Source organism: Bombina bombina, chromosome 12 (assembly GCF_027579735.1).
Source record: "Bombina bombina isolate aBomBom1 chromosome 12, aBomBom1.pri, whole genome shotgun sequence".
NCBI classification, from domain to species: Eukaryota; Metazoa; Chordata; class Amphibia; order Anura; family Bombinatoridae; genus Bombina; species Bombina bombina.
Window position 1 is genome coordinate 144,239,299 of NC_069510.1, and position 17,983 is coordinate 144,257,281.

The 17,983-nt window shown below is 39.5% G+C and overlaps 1 protein-coding gene across 2 annotated transcripts in view; it reads right to left on the bottom strand.

Annotated features, from left to right (window-relative positions):
• The window catches only part of TMEM268 (transmembrane protein 268), a 79,527-nt gene that overhangs the window by 12,796 nt on the left and 48,748 nt on the right, over positions 1-17,983 (bottom strand). For both annotated transcript variants that reach the window (XM_053696025.1, XM_053696024.1), the window contains exons 4-5: positions 13,833-13,940; positions 3,128-3,277 (exon numbers count right to left, since the gene is read on the bottom strand). In XM_053696025.1, the coding sequence (XP_053552000.1) occupies positions 3,128-3,277; positions 13,833-13,940 (258 nt within the window). The remainder of the gene's footprint in view (positions 1-3,127; positions 3,278-13,832; positions 13,941-17,983) is intronic.

Below are 17,983 nucleotides of genomic sequence, written 5' to 3' on the forward strand. Positions count from 1 at the left end.
GGTCATATTGATCTACTAGCTCACTAGAGAGGTCATGTGACTGCTATCTATGATCTGAGGTCATATTTATCTACTAGCTCACTAGAGAGGTCATGTGACTGCTAGCTATGACCTGCGGTCATATTGATCTACTAGCTCAATAGAGAGGTCATGTGACTATCTATAATCTGAGGTCATATTTATCTACTAGCTCACTAGAGAGGTCATGTGACTACTATCTATAATCTGAGGTCATATTAATCTACTACCTCACTAGAGAGGTCATGTGACTGCTAGCTATGATCTGAGGTCATATTTAACTACTAGCTCACTCGAGAGGTCATGTGACTGCTAGCTATGACCTGCGGTCATATTGATCTACTAGCCTATTAGAGAGGTATTGTGACTGCTAGCCATGAGCTATATTTGCTACCTATGACCTATTATATTTATTTACTAACTCACTAGAAAAGTCATATAACTGCTAGTTGTGACCTGCGGTCATATTTATGTATTAGCTCACTAGAGGGGTCACGTGACTGCTAGCCTTTAGCTGAGGTCATATTTACTAGCTCACGAGACAGGTAATGTGACAGCTAACAATGACTTCAGGTCATATGTATCTACTAGCTCACTAGAGGGGTCATGTGACTGCTAGCCATGATCATATTTATCTACTAGATCTCTAGAGAGGTCATGTGACTACTCACTGAATCCTGTGCTCATATTCATCTGCTAGCTCACTGGAGAGGTCATGAGACTACTCACTGAATCCTGTGCTCATATTAACCTGCTAGCTCACTGGAGAGGTCATGTGACTACTCACTGAATCCTGTGCTCATATTAACCTGCTAGCTCACTGGAGAGGTCATGTGACTACTCACTGAATCCTGTGCTCATATTCACCTGCTAGCTCACTGGAGAGGTCACGTGACTACTCGCTGAATCCTGTGCTCATATTCACCTGCTAGCTCACTGGAGAGGTCACGTGACTACTCGCTGAATTCTGTGCTCATATTCATCTGCTAGCTCACTGGAGAGGTCATGAGACTACTCACTGAATCCTGTGCTCATATTTATCTGCTAGCTCACTGGAGAGGTCATGTGACTACTCCCTGAATCCTGTGCTCATATTAACCTGCTAGCTCACTGGAGAGGTCATGTGACTACTCCCTGAATCCTGTCCTCATATTCACCTGCTAGCTCACTGGAGAGGTCATGAGACTACTCACTGAATCCTGTGCTCATATTCATCTGCTAGCTCACTGGAGAGGTCATGTGACTACTCACTGAATCCTGTGCTCATATTCACCTGCTAGCTCACTGGAGAGGTCATGTGACTACTCACTGAATCCTGTGCTCATATTAACCTGCTAGCTCACTGGAGAGGTCATGTGACTACTCCCTGAATCCTGTCCTCATATTCACCTGCTAGCTCACTGGAGAGGTCATGAGACTACTCACTGAATCCTGTGCTCATATTCATCTGCTAGCTCACTGGAGAGGTCATGTGACTACTCCCTGAATCCTGTGCTCATATTCATCTGCTAGCTCACTGGAGAGGTCATGTGACTACTCACTGAATCCTGTGCTCATATTCACCTGCTAGCTCACTGGAGAGGTCATGAGACTACTCACTGAATCCTGTGCTCATATTCATCTGCTAGCTCACTGGAGAGGTCATGTGACTACTCACTGAATCCTGTGCTCATATTAACCTGCTAGCTCACTGGAGAGGTCATGTGACTACTCCCTGAATCCTGTCCTCATATTCACCTGCTAGCTCACTGGAGAGGTCATGAGACTACTCACTGAATCCTGTGCTCATATTCATCTGCTAGCTCACTGGAGAGGTCATGTGACTACTCACTGAATCCTGTGCTCATATTAACCTGCTAGCTCACTGGAGAGGTCATGTGACTTCTCGCAGAATCCTGTGCTCATATTCATCTGCTAGCTCACTGGAGAGGTCATGTGACTACTCCCTGAATCCTGTGCTCATATTCACCTGCTAGCTCACTGGAGAGGTCATGTGACTACTCCCTGAATCCTGTCCTCATATTCACCTGCTAGCTCACTGGAGAGGTCATGAGACTACTCACTGAATCCTGTGCTCATATTCATCTGCTAGCTCACTGGAGAGGTCATGTGACTACTTACTGAATCCTGTGCTCATATTAACCTGCTAGCTCACTGGAGAGGTCATGTGACTACTCCCTGAATCCTGTCCTCATATTCACCTGCTAGCTCACTGGAGAGGTCATGTGACTACTCCCTGAATCCTGTCCTCATATTCACCTGCTAGCTCACTGGAGAGGTCACGTGACTACTCGCTGAATTCTGTGCTCATATTCATCTGCTAGCTCACTGGAGAGGTCATGTGACTACTCGCAGAATCCGGTGCTCATATTCATCTGCTAGCTCACTGGAGAGGTCATGTGACTACTCACTGAATTCTGTGCTCATATTTATCTGCTTGCTCACTGGAGAGGTCATGTGACTACTCACTGAATCCTGTGCTCATATTCACCTGCTAGCTCACTGGAGAGGTCATGTGACTTCTCGCAGAATCCTGTGCTCATATTCACCTGCTAGCTCACTGGGGAAGTCATGTGACTACTCACTGAATCCTGTGCTCATATTCACCTGCTAGCTCACTGGAGAGGTCATGTGACCACTCGCAGAATCCTGTGCTCATATTCACCTGCTAGCTCACTTGGGAGGTCATGTGACTACTCACTGAATTCTGTGCTCATATTTATCTGCTTGCTCACTGGAGAGGTCATGTGACTACTCACTGAATTCTGTGCTCATATTTATCCGCTTGCTCACTGGAGAGGTCATGTGACTACTCGCGGAATCCTGTGCTCATATTCACCTGCTAGCTCACTGGAGAGGTCATGTGACAACTCGAAGAATCCTGTGCTCATATTCACCTGCTAGCTCACTGGAGAGGTCATGTGACTACTCGCAGAATCCTGTGCTCATATTCACCTGCTAGCTCACTGGGTAGGTCATGTGACTACTCACTGAATTCTGTGCTCATATTTATCCGCTTGCTCACTGGAGAGGTCATGTGACTACTCGCGGAATCCTGACAAGTCAACTACAGTATATGTTAATAACGCCTTGTTATGTCTCTGCTCACCTTTTTGTGGTGTCGATTGATGATGAGAATGACCACGGAGGTGAAAACAGCGGCAGCTAAAGTGACAGGGATGCTGGTCAACCAGCTGTGACTATCAGTGAACATCTGGACTGTGGAGTAAAGATTTACCCAGAGGGAAATGTACAGTATCTGTGGGACAAAGAATAAGGCTAGCAGATGTAAGACAGCAATGGTACATACTTAGGTCCAACACAATATCTAAACTCATGATACAGGGGACGGCAATAGAAGACATTTTAAATTTATCTAAAAAAAAATCTACATCTCATTTGAAATTCAGAGTAAGTGTTATTGCATTGTCTTTTTATTATGCATTTTGTTGATTATGCAATTCTACTGCGATATGGTCTTTAAATATGGCGGTAGGGTATGAGCATCTCATCACAGCTGGGGCTTGTGATGTCAGAGAGACAAACATATGTGCAAAAGTTGTCAAAATGCCTTGCTTCAATGTCATTGGGTAGTAGGGTGACAGATTACTGGGTTTATAGGACATAAATACCATGTAATTTCAACATTTTATAAATTAACATTCCCTCAGAGTGTGAAAACATTCTCAATACATTAACATCTTGTTTGTTGCAATTGTTTTTCCAGTAAACTATAACCTCAATTTGTCATATTTGGAAGATATCTTCACTTGTTACTGGAAGAGACACTGAATTTGTGAGCAAAACTTGCATTGTTTTGCTGTTTCTTATTACCTCCGCTAAGGCCAACTATAGACAAATATGTACCAGGGTTATGGTTGTGAAGTCTGCAGTACATTTTATAGTTGTTGTTTTTTTACTTCATATAATTAAATATGTTATATGCAATTCTAAATAGTTTCATGCCTCTACAAGTCCGCTTTCCATGGGGCTTTCAGCAAGGTTACAAATTTGGTTTCCTAGCTGTGTATTGCAGTGTCAGGTTGTTCTAAACCAATGCGCCTAAAATAAAGTCTGAGGGCCACATCCAGCCAGAGTGTGTGTGGTTTGTGTGTTATATGCAGGTGTGTGTCGTGTGTGTGTGGAGTAGGAGAGTGTGTGTGTGTTATATGCAAGTGTGCGTGGTGTAGGAGAGTGTGTGGTGTTTGTGTTATGTGCAAGTGTGTGTGTTGTTGGAGAGAGTGTGTGTGTGTGTGTTGTAAGAGAGTGTGGGGTGTGTGTGTTATATGCAAGTGTGTGTGTGTGTGTGTGTGTGGAGTAGGAGAGTGTGTGTGTGTTATATGCAAGTGTGCGTGGTGTTTGTGTTATGTGCAAGTGTGTGTGTTGTTGGAGAGAGTGTGTGTGTGTGTTGTAAGAGAGTGTGTGGTGTGTGTGTGTGTGTGTTGTTGGAGAGAGTGTGTGTGTGTGTGTATGTGGTGTGCAGTGTGTTGTAGGAGAGTGTGTGGTGTGTGTGTTATATGCAAGTGTGTGTGTTGTTGGAGAGAGTGTGTGGTGTTATATGCAAGTGTGTGTGTTGTTGGAGAGAGTGTGTGGTGTTATATGCAAGTGTGTGTGTTGTTGGAGAGAGTGTGTGGTGTTATATGCAAGTGTGTGTGTTGGAGAGAGTGTGGTGTGTGCGTGTTATATGCAAGTGTTTGTGTTGTTGGAGAGAGTAACTAACAAGTAATTGTAAATAGACTTACAAGTAAGAATAGGTAACTTAAATCTGTGAGGAAAATTCCACCAATGCCCTCGCAAATCAGAGCTAGATAGTTTTTAGTTAGAAAAAATATTTTTCTCCATTCATACACTAAAATTTATTAAAGTCAAAATTTTAACCACACATACATTTAGCAAGAGCTAAGAATTAAAAACACTACACCTAAGTTGAGCAGTGATTTTTAAATTAGTCTGAAATCAGTATCAAAGGTATCTGGCAGCAAAAATTATAGATATAGGCTAAGCCCTTACAATCCGAGGGCTAGATTAAGTTTAATTTTTTAACCAATTATTAAAGCTGCATTATACCAGACCAACAAAGGTGAGCAAGTTAAAAAAAGGGGAAAGACAGAGCTTATCCCAGAGGACCCCTGACGTACGTTTCACAAAAAACGCTTCCTCAGAGGGGTGTGGAGCCGCTGCAAAATGTTATATTTATGAGTCTGTAAGACTCTCCTCCAATGTTTGAGTGGGTATGCCTGATTGCCAAAGTTACATTTTAGTTGGCTCATGTGAGTGTCAATCACCAAAGTGACTGGTGATAGGGTACGGTAGGGGGTAGTGGTTCCAAACGTAACGCTACGTCTGAAGTGGGCGTATTTGTTTATATTAGCATTTGTCGTGCAGATCTCATTGGATGATTACATCGAACATATGTTACGCTATTGTGCTTAGCTTAATGTCTGACAGATCAATGGGAAGCATAAAGCAGTCACTTATCAAATTTGACCGTTTATCGTGGGCAGATAGATCATATTAATATGTCCCTTTCGCAAAAAAGTTGTACCGGGAGACTGATATTTTGCCGAGTTGCTGTCAGTCTTATTCATTCCCAGATATAAGGAGTGGTACATATAAGTACATAATAATATAAGTCGGCGTGCAGTCTCGCCCTTTTAGCATTAGTCAGCAGCTTGCTTTAGTCGGTAATATTAAAGAATATGATAGATCTGCTCGATTTCATTCATACAGTCTTTATGAGTGAACAGCTTATAAACTTACGTCAGTGTTACGTCTGAAATGGGCGTGTTTGTTTATATGTGCATTTGTGGTCAAAATCTCATTGGATGATTACATAGAACATATGTTACGCTATTAGACTTAGCTTAATGTCTGACACATCAATAAAAAGCATGGGGCAGTCACTGTCAAGTCTGACCGTATATTGTAGGCAGATAGATTTTATTAGATACGTCCCTTTCGCAAAAGCGTAGTACCTGGAAACTGCTATTTTGCCGAGTTACTGTCAGTCTTATTCTTTCCCAGATCTAAAGAATGATACATATAGTAACAAAGTAACTTGTGTCGAAGTACAGAATCGTCTTTTTTACATTAATCAGCAGCTTGCTTATGTCGATGATATGAAGGGATATGATTTATCTGCTTGATGACCATTCATTCAGTCTTTATGAGTAAACTGCTTATAAACTTGATTCATCCTATGTCCGATTCTACAAGGAAGAATTGCGTGAAAAGCGCCACTGTTTGTTGGAAAGTGCACAGATATCAGACATAGTTTTTGGAGATGTCAGTATTGTTTTATGCAAAAATATAATAGGGTACCTCTTATTGAAGCATATGTATGAAAGATAGCCTTTTGTCCATATTGCTGTCATTCTTAGGTATACTCTTAATGTGCTAGAAACGGATAATATACTGGATTATGTTCAAGCATGGCTGTTCTCAATACTACAGATGGTAACTTTGTTGAATGATTGCTATCTAGATCACTTTATCATTAATATGTGAATGGTGAATAGAGATATTATGATGAGAGTGAAGACATAGGTGTATGGGGTGTGCTCTTACGTGCTCAAAAATAATAATGCATATTGAGAGTGACCAGAAAAGAAAACAGATGTGAAACGTACATATCTAAGTGTATATAAATTACCTAAAATGGTTTTTATTATAAAAAATATATTGGTTGGCGTGTATATAGTATTGTGAGTTAAATAATCAAGTGAAAATATGATAACCTCAAAATTGGGTTAGTGAGATGAATTTTTAATCAATGAGGGTGAGTCGTGGAGTGAACCATGAATTATGATAAGTGATGGGGAAAGAAAATTATTGATATAAGTGATACAATATCTCACTTACAGATATACAAAATAATTATTAAAATCATTCATGCCATTTGGTTTTACAGAATTTAAACGGTAGATCCATTTGCACTCAAGTTTGAGTAATGTTTTCTCCAGATTGCCTCCTCGTATTCCTAATGAGGCTTTTTGAATGACCATATATTTCAGGTTGGTAGTGGAACACTTGTGATGTATTTGAAAGTGTTTTGCGACTGATGTTAACTTTTTGCCACGAGCTTCATCCTTATTGGCATTTTTTATATTGTTAGCGTGTTCAAGGATACGTACCCTGATCTCACGGGTTGTCATGCCAACATAGATCATTTTGCATTGGCAAAAGAGAGCATATACAACCGCAATAGTTCTGCAGGAAAAATGGGAGGCTAGATTATATGGATGGCCATCTTTGTCTTGGATGGTTTTAGACTTCATTACATATGGGCATGCGGAGCAAGTCCCACAGGGATACATACCTGGGTCAGAATCCTTTTTCTTAAATCCTCTCACATAATGACTGGAGACAAGTCTGTCCCTAAGATTTGTGGGTCTTTTGTACCCAATAGAGATTCTGTCACCAATACTTTCTTTCAGAGAGGGATCATTTTGCAAAATTTTCCAGTGTTGATTGATTATTTTAGTTACTTCTGGCATTTGTGGGTTGTATGTGGTGATTAGTCTTGGATTAGACTCACTTGTATTTTTGATCTTTGGAATGAGTAAATTTTCTCTGTAGATATTCAGGGCCTTATATTTGGCTCGTTTGACTGCTTTCTTGCTATAGCCTCGTGCCATAAGTCTGCCCATTAGGGCTTTACTTTCTGTGAGATATATATCAGTACTGGAACAATTACGTCTTAGGCGCAGAAATTCCCCAAAGGGGATAGCCTTAAGGGTGCATGGTGGATGAGCGCTAGATCTATGTAATAGAATGTTAGTCGCTGTTTCTTTTCGGTAAATAGTGGTGTTAATGTAACCATCTTCTTTCTTGAATATAGTTATATCCAGAAAGGAAATTTTGTGTTGATCGGCTGAGTATGTTAATTTGATGTTTTTGTTATTCATGTTTATTTTTGTCATAAACTGATCTAATTCCTGAGATGTTCCTTGCCATATGAATAAGACATCATCTATGTATCTTATCCATAGCGGGATATGATCAGTATGATGTTGTAATTCAGTCGAGAAAACATCAAAGAGCTCTCAATGCCCCAAGAACAGGTTGGCATACGTAGGTGCGCAGGCCGTACCCATTGCGGTACCCTGCGTCTGTAAGTAGTACCTATCGTTGAAGGTGAAAAAGTTGTGTGTTAGGACAAACTGCAGTAGTTGAATTACGAAATTATTATGATCTTCATTGTCATTTATATTAGATGACAGGAAATACTTGATGGCTGCTATTCCATCTGTATGTCTAATGTTCGTGTAGAGTGACTCCACGTCTGCAGTGACAAGCCACATATCATCAGATAGCTGTATGTTTTGTAATATCTGTAGTACCTCCATAGTATCACGGACATATGAAGGTAATGTAGTTAGGTACTCTCTTAACCTTTGATCGACATATCTGCTGGCATTTTCTGTTAGGTTTTCGTTCCCAGAGACGATAGGTCTGCCAGGGGGTATTTGGGAGTTCTTGTGCACCTTTGGTAAGAAATATAATGTAGCGACTTTAGGATGATCTATGGTTAAGTACTTTTTCTCAGTATTTGTAATGATGTTATTTGTCCAGGCTTGTTTGACTAAGTTATTATATTGTGTCAAATATGAGCTTTGAGGATTAAAGATCAATTGTTTATAGCAAGTAGAATTAGATAGCTGTCTAGAGGCTTCGTCTATATACATTTTAGATGGCCATAATACCACATTCCCACCCTTGTCGGACGGTTTTATAGTGATATCTTTCCAGGATTCAATCTCATTCAGAGCTTTAAATTCTGATGTTGTCAAATTATGATTCTTTCGAATAACAGGCAGTTGTTCGATTTGATGGCAGACCATTTTACAAAATACCTGAATTTCAGGCGAGTTTGACATAGAGGGAACATATTTGGATTTAGGTTTCAGTGTGGATTTCCATGTACTAGAATTAGGTAGGGTGACATCATTGGTGTTAGTCATATCCTCATCACTGAGTTGTTCTAATAATTCAACTGTACTTAGATCTGCAAGTTACTTTGTTCCTATATGTATCATTCTTTAGATCTGGGAATGAATAAGACTGACAGTAACTCGGCAAAATAGCAGTTTCCAGGTACTACGCTTTTGCGAAAGGGACGTATCTAATAAAATCTATCTGCCTACAAATATCTAATAAAATCTATCTGCCTACAATATATGGTCAGACTTGACAGTGACTGCCCCATGCTTTTTATTGATGTGTCAGACATTAAGCTAAGTCTAATAGCGTAACATATGTTCTATGTAATCATCCAATGAGATTTTGACCACAATATGCACATATAAACAAACACGCCCATTTCAGACGTAACACTGACGTAAGTTTATAAGCTGTTCACTCATAAAGACTGTATGAATGAAATCGAGCAGATCTATCATATTCTTTAATATTACCGACTAAAGCAAGCTGCTGACTAATGCTAAAAGGGCGAGACTGCACGCCGACTTATATTATTATGTACTTATATGTACCACTCCTTATATCTGGGAATGAATAAGACTGACAGCAACTCGGCAAAATATCAGTCTCCCGGTACAACTTTTTTGCGAAAGGGACATATTAATATGATCTATCTGCCCACGATAAACGGTCAAATTTGATAAGTGACTGCTTTATGCTTCCCATTGATCTGTCAGACATTAAGCTAAGCACAATAGCGTAACATATGTTCGATGTAATCATCCAATGAGATCTGCACGACAAATGCTAATATAAACAAATACGCCCACTTCAGACGTAGCGTTACGTTTGGAACCACTACCCCCTACCGTACCCTATCACCAGTCACTTTGGTGATTGACACTCACATGAGCCAACTAAAATGTAACTTTGGCAATCAGGCATACCCACTCAAACATTGGAGGAGAGTCTTACAGACTCATAAATATAACATTTTGCAGCGGCTCCACACCCCTCTGAGGAAGCGTTTTTTGTGAAACGTACGTCAGGGGTCCTCTGGGATAAGCTCTGTCTTTCCCCTTTTTTTAACTTGCTCACCTTTGTTGGTCTGGTATAATGCAGCTTTAATAATTGGTTAAAAAATTAAACTTAATCTAGCCCTCGGATTGTAAGGGCTTAGCCTATATCTATAATTTTTGCTGCCAGATACCTTTGATACTGATTTCAGACTAATTTAAAAATCACTGCTCAACTTAGGTGTAGTGTTTTTAATTCTTAGCTCTTGCTAAATGTATGTGTGGTTAAAATTTTGACTTTAATAAATTTTAGTGTATGAATGGAGAAAAATATTTTTTCTAACTAAAAACTATCTAGCTCTGATTTGCGAGGGCATTGGTGGAATTTTCCTCACAGATTTAAGTTACCTATTCTTACTTGTAAGTCTATTTACAATTACTTGTTAGTTGTATCTTGCCCTTAACTTTAAATCTGTGGCAGGAGGTATCAGTGGTTGGGAGATTATAAAACTCAAATCGGGCCATTTGCCCTTAACCACTGAATCTCTTGTGTACAATATACTCTGCCCCACCCCCACCTTCTCTCACTCTAAATTGTTGGAGAGAGTGTCTGGTGGGTGGGTGTTGTAGGAGAATGTGTGGTGTGTGTGTTATATGCAAGTGTGTGTTTTGTAGGATAGAGTGTGTGTGTGCGTGCGTGCGTGTGGTGTGTGTGTTATATGCAAGTGTGTGTGTTGTAGGAGAGTGTGTGTGTTATATGCAAGTGTGTGTGTTATATGCAAGTGTGTGTGTTGTAGGAGAGTGTGTGTGTTATATGCAAGTGTGTGTGTTGTTGGAGAGAGAGAGAGAGTGTGTGTGTGTGCGTTGTATAAGAGTATGTGTGTGTGTTATATGCAAGTGTGTGTGTTGTTGGAGAGAGAGAGTGTGTGTGTGTGTGCGTTGTATAAGAGTATGTGTGTGTGGTGTGTGTGCGCTGTATGAGAGTATGTGTGTGTGGTGTGTGTGTGCTGTATGAGAGTATGTGTGTGTGGTGTGTGTGTGCTGTATGAGAGTATGTGTGTGTGGTGTGTGTGTGCTGTATGAGAGTATGTGTGTGTGGTGTGTGTGTGCTGTATGAGAGTATGTGTGTGTGGTGTGTGTGTGCTGTATGAGAGTATGTGTGTGTGGTGTGTGTGTGCTGTATGAGAGTATGTGTGTGTGGTGTGTGTGTGCTGTATGAGAGTATGTGTGTGTGCTGTATGAGAGTATGTGTGTGTGGTGTGTGTGTGCTGTATGAGAGTATGTGTATGTGTGCTGTATGAGAGTATGTGTGTGTGGTGTGTGTGTGCTGTATGAGAGTATGTGTGTGTGGTGTGTGTGTGCTGTATAAGAGTATGTGTGTGTGGTGTGTGTGTGTGCTGTATAAGAGTATGTGTGTGTGGTGTGTGTGTGCTGTATGAGAGTATGTGTGTGTGGTGTGTGTGTGCTGTATAAGAGTATGTGTGTGTGGTGTGTGTGTGCCGTATGAGAGTATGTGTGTATGGTGTGTGTGTGCTGTATAAGAGTATGTGTGTGTGGTGTGTGTGTGCTGTATAAGAGTATGTGTGTGTGGTGTGTATGTGCCGTATGAGAGTATGTGTGTATGGTGTGTGTGTGCTGTATAAGAGTATGTGTGTGTGGTGTGTGTGTGCTGTATGAGAGTATGTGTGTGTGGTGTGTGTGTGCTGTATGAGAGTATGTGTGTGTGCTGTATGAGAGTATGTGTGTGTGGTGTGTGTGTGCTGTATGAGAGTATGTGTGTGTGCTGTATGAGAGTATGTGTGTGTGGTGTGTGTGTGCTGTATGAGAGTATGTGTGTGTGGTGTGTGTGTGCTGTATGAGAGTATGTGTGTGTGGTGTGTGTGTGGTGTGTGTGTGTGCTGTATGAGAGTGTGTGTGTGTGGTGTATGTGTGCTGTATGAGAGTGTGATCTCAAGGTAGAGGGGAGTAGGTTCAGGAGTCATTTGCAGAACCTTCTTCACAAAAAGGGTGGTTCATTTATGGAATAATTTTTTTTTAGAGGTGATAATGACAAACTGTAGGGGACATCAAGAATGCAATGGATAAGCATAAGGCTATCCTACAAACTATTTAATGCCTGGGATAAGCATAAGGTTATCTTATGTACTAATTAATGCCTGGGATAAGCATAAGGTTATCTTATGTACTAATTAATGCCTGGGATAAGCATAAGGCTATCTTATGTACTAAGTAATGCCTGTGATAAGAATAAGGTTATCCTACATACTAATTAGTACCTGGGATAAGCATAAGGCTATCCTACATACTAATTAGTACCTGGGATAAGCATAAGGTTATCCTACATACTAATTAATACCTGGGATAAGCATAAGGCTATCCTACATACTAATTAATGCCTGGGATAAGCATAAGGCTATCTTATGTACTAAGTAATGCCTGGGATAAGCATAAGGCTATCTTATGTGCTAATTAATGCCTGTGATAAGAATAAGGTTATCCTACATACTAATTAATGCCTGGGGTAAGCATAAGGTTATCCTACATATTAATGTCTGGAATAAGCATAAGGTTATCCTACATACTAATTAATACCTGGGATAAGCATAAGGCTATCCTATGTGCTAATTAACCCCTTAAGGACCAGCGACGTACCCTGTATGTCGCTGGCCTTTTTTTGGGACTTGATTGTTTTATAGCGTGGTCTTGCCACCAGCGTTGAGACTGCTCTATTCCACAAAGCCTGCTGGAGGGAGGGCATTAATAGCGTGTTCTTGCTAGACTTGTGCTATTATGTCCTGAAAAAACCCTTAACGACCAGTGACATACAGGGTACATTGTGGTCATTAAGGGGTTAATGCCTGGGATAAGCATAAGGTTATCCTACACACCAATGCCTGGGTTAAGCATAAGGCTATCTTACATCATAATTAATGCCTGGGATAAGCATAAGGCTATCCTATGTACTAATTAATGGCTAGGATAAGCATAAGGCTATCCTACACACTAATTAATGCATGGGATAAGCATAAGGCTATCCTACATACTAATTAATGCATGGGATAAGCATAAGGCTATCCTACACACTAATTAATGCATGGGATAAGCATAAGGCTATCCTACACACTAATTAATGCATGGGATAAGCATAAGGCTATCCTACACACTAATTAATGCATGGGATAAGCATAAGCTATCCTACACAATAACTAATGACTGGGATAAGCATAAGGCTATCCTACACACTAATTAATGACTGGGATAAGCATAAGGGATAAACATAAGGCTATCCTACACACTAATTAATGCCTGGGATAAGCAAAAGCTATCCTACACACTAATTAATGCCTGGGATAAGCATAAGGCTATCCTACACAATAATTAATGACTGGGATAAGCATAAGGCTATCCTACACACTAATTAATGACTGGGATAAGCATAAGGCTATCCTACACAATAATTAATGATTGGGATAAGCATAAGGCTATCCTGCACACTAATTAATGTCTGGTATAAGCATACGGCTATCCTACACACAAATTAATGTCTGGGATAAGCATAAGGCTATCTTACACAATAATTAATGCCTAGAATAAGCATAAGGCTAACATATGTACTAATTAATGACTGGGATAACATCATTAAGATTACATGTTTAGGAAATTTTTGTCAGACTTGTTGGTCCTTTTTTAAAAAAAAAAAAAAAAAAAAAATCAAAATTGTGTCACCCTTAAGTATGAGAGTATTATTGCATAGGTCAATTTCCCTGTAAATATTAAAATGAAATATCAAACAGATTAAGATCTAAACAGGACTAGCTATGAAATTAAGTTGACACTCAATACCCAACCTATGCACTTATATCAAGTGACCCTTACCAAGCTTAGAACCATTCCAAAGCCTCTGGAACTGAAGATAATGTATCTGTGAAGCTCTGGCACGAGTGGTGACATCTGCAGAGAGTTTTGACATTGCTCCAAAGGTACCTGTATAGCAACAAAGGATCCGAGTTATGACCGTCTGTTACTCTGTTGTACTATTTCCCACATCACAAGATATGCCTCTAAGCACAGACATGCAGTCATAATTTATTGTCTGTAAACTGATGTCAAACATGCATGTCTACATAAACATATGTAGAAAATACTTTCAAAGTACATTAAAAAATTTATTTTGATTACAAATAATATGCTCTAAAATTAAATATATAGTAAACACCTTGATATTTTTATATAAAATGTTAAAGAAAAATTGTGACTCCCAACACTTAAAACTAATAAGTAAAATCGATACTTAGTCCAGATTAATAATCTCTTGAAACAAAAGTATTTTAAATCTACCTCTCTGCACCAGACCTATCCCCTCCCTTACTAACTAAATTTCATACTGGATGTCCTCTCACTACCTTAAGCTAAATATCTCCAAAACTGAGCTCCATATTTCCCCCCTCACCCAAAATCACTACCCCCTAACTTTCTCTAACTGTTGATAATAACATCATTATCCCAACCCCACATACCCAATGTCTTGGGGTCATACTTGACTCAGATCTCTCTTTCACTCACCATATCCAATCGTTGGCCAATTCCTGCAGCCTCCACCTTAAAAACATCTCCAAAATTTGCCACTTCCTCACACAAGACACAACTAAAACGTTTATCCACTCTCACATCATTTCCCGCCTTGACTATTGCAACTCCATCCTCTCTGGTCTCCCTAGCTGCCGTCTATCTGTCTTACAATCCATAATAAATGCCTCTGCCATGCTGATTTACCATACATGTTGCACCACATCTGCTGCACCTCTCTGCCAATCTCTTCACTGGCTTCCTCTAACCTCCAGAATAAAACACAAAATCCTGATTCTAACTTTTAAAGCTCTCAATAACACTGCTTCCCCTATATCTCAGAACTTGTCTCCAGATACTCTCCCTTCCGTCCCCTTCGCTCTGCTCTTGACCTCCTCCTCTCTTGTTACCTCCTCACATTCCCGTCTACAAGACTTCTTCAGACTGGCCCCTATTTCGTGGAACTCTCTGCCTCGATCCACAAGACTCTCCCCTAGTCATCAAACTTTCAAGCGCTCCTTAAAGACTCTGCTGTTCAGGATGCATATAATATACACTAGTATTTTCCTATCTTAGTGCCTCTCCTCATTTAGCTATCCCCTTGAAACCCCTTAGCATGTTAGCCTGTGAGCCCAGCTGCTTTGTAGATCACCTTCATGAGAGATGATTTACAGCAGTGCGACTCTTCTTTGTCACCTTGCATATTAGACCCATGTTTATAGCGCTGCAGAATCTGTTGGCGCTCTACAAATAACTGATAATAATAATACATTTAAAAAACGTGAATACTACACACCATTTCTAGATGTTGCAATCACGATTTACGTTTTCTCGCTTTTTTATGCAAATCCTATTAGCTGTATGGGATATCACATATAAAATATATATAGTATACATACGTAAATATGTGTCATGCCCAATGCAGACAGACAATACAATAGGGAAGAATAGAACTTTAATGACTCTAGACCATGTACATAAAATAGGTCTGGGACCATTTCAGAGTAACTTGCTCATGTGCATCATAATAGAATTATTCCAAATTGTCTTGAAATACTTGCAAATATGTAAAAAATGTAATTTGAGGGCAGCATATTTGTTTGCCATTACCTGCAATACCGGGCAGACAGGTTTGGGGTTGTCCGCCCGACATTTCTTAAATTAATTGCTGGGATAAGAGTAAGGCTATCCTATGTACTAATTAATTCCATGTTAACCTATATACTAATTAATATAGAAATACAGACAAATTTAGGTCAAAGGAAACTCTAGACCTTAAAAGCTTACACAATAATGTCTATGATCCCCCAAAGACACAGACTAGATATTGCACATAGAAACAAAAATTTAATATGGGAAGCGCTAATAAGATAGGGTGTTAAATGACAAGGACAGAGTGGTACAGATATATATTTCTTTCATGTAATTAGCAAGAGTCCATGAGCTAGTGACGTATGGGATATACATTCCTACCAGGAGGGGCAAAGTTTCCCAAACCTTAAAATGCCTATAAATACACCCCTCACCACACCCACAATTCAGTTTTACAAACTTTGCCTCCGATGGAAGTGGTGAAGTAAGTTTGTGCTAGATTCTACGTTGATATGCGCTCCGCAGCAAGTTGGAGCCCGGTTTTCCTCTCAGCGTGCAGTGAATGTCAGAGGGATGTGAGGAGAGTATTGCCTATTTGAATGCAGTGATCTCCTTCTACGGGGTCTATTTCATAGGTTCTCTGTTATCGGTCGTAGAGATTCATCTCTTACCTCCCTTTTCAGATCGACGATATACTCTTATATATACCATTACCTCTGCTGATTCTCGTTTCAGTACTGGTTTGGCTTTCTACAAACATGTAGATGAGTGTCCTGGGGTAAGTAAATCTTATTTTTCTGTGACACTCTAAGCTATGGTTGGGCACTTTGTTTATAAAGTTCTAAATATATGTATTCAAACATTTATTTGCCTTGACTCAGAATGTTCAACTTTCCTTATTTTTCAGACAGTCAGTTTCATATTTGGGATAATGCATTTGAATTAATCATTTTTTCTTACCTTCAAAAATTTGACTCTTTTTTTCCTGTGGGCTGTTAGGCTCGCGGGGGCTGAAAATGCTTCATTTTATTGCGTCATTCTTGGCGCTGACTTTTTTGGCGCAAAAATTCTTTTCCGTTTCCGGCGTCATACGTGTCGCCGGAAGTTGCGTCATTTTTTGACGTTATTTTGCGCCAAAAATGTCGGCGTTCCGGATGTGGCGTAATTTTTGGCGCCAAAAGCATTTAGGCGCCAAATAATGTGGGCGTCTTATTTGGCGCTAAAAAATAAGGGCGTCGCTTTTGTCTCCACATTATTTAAGTCTTTTTTTTTTTTTTTTCAGTGCTTCTGGTTGCTAGAAGCTTGTTCTTTGGCATTTTTTCCCATTCCTGAAACTGTCATTTAAGGAATTTGATCAATTTTGCTTTATATGTTGTTTTTTCTCTTACATATTGCAAGATGTCTCACGTTGCATCAGAAGATACTACAGGAAAATCGCTGTCTACTGCTGGAGTTACCAAGCTAAGTGTATCTGCTATAATTTTTGGTATCTGTTTCTCCAGCTGTTGTTTGTATTGCATGTCATGACAAACTTATTAATGCAGATAAAATTTCCTTTAGTACTGTTACATTACCTGTTGCTGTTCCGTCAACATCTAATTTTCAGAGTGTTCCTGATAAACATAAGAGATTTTATTTTTTAAATCCATTAAGAAGGCTATGTCTGTTATTTCTCCTTCTAGTTTACATAAAAGTCTTTTAAAACTTCTCTTTTTTCAGATGAATTTTTAAATGAACATCATCATTCTGATACTGATAATGGTTCTTCTGGTTCAGAGGTTTCTGTCTCAGAGGTTGATGCTGATAAATCTTTGTATTTGTTCAAGATGGAATTTATTCGTTCTTTATTTAAAGAAGTATTAATTGCATTAGAAATAGAGGATTCTGGTCCTCTTGATTCTAAATCTAAACGTTTAAATAAGGTTTTTAAATCTCCTGTAGTTATTCCAGAAGTGTTTAATCTCCCTGATGCTATTTCTGAAGTAATTTCCAGGGAATGGAATAATTTGGGTAATTCTTTTACTCCTTCTAAACGTTTAAGCAATTATATCCTGTGCCATCTAACAGATTAGAGTTTTTTTGGGACAAAATCCCTAAGGTTATGGGGCTGTCTCTACTTCTGCTAAATGTGCTACTATTCCTACGGCAGATAGTAATTCATTTAAGGATCCTTTAGATAGGAAAATTGAATCCTTTCTAAGAAAAGCTTACTTATGTTCAGGTAATCTTCTTAGACTTGCTATATTTTTAGCGGATGTTGCTGCAGCTTCAACTTTTTGGTTAGAAGCTTTAAAGCAACAAGTAACAGATCATAATTTTATAGCATTATTATTATTCTATAACATGCTAATAATTTTATTGGTGATACC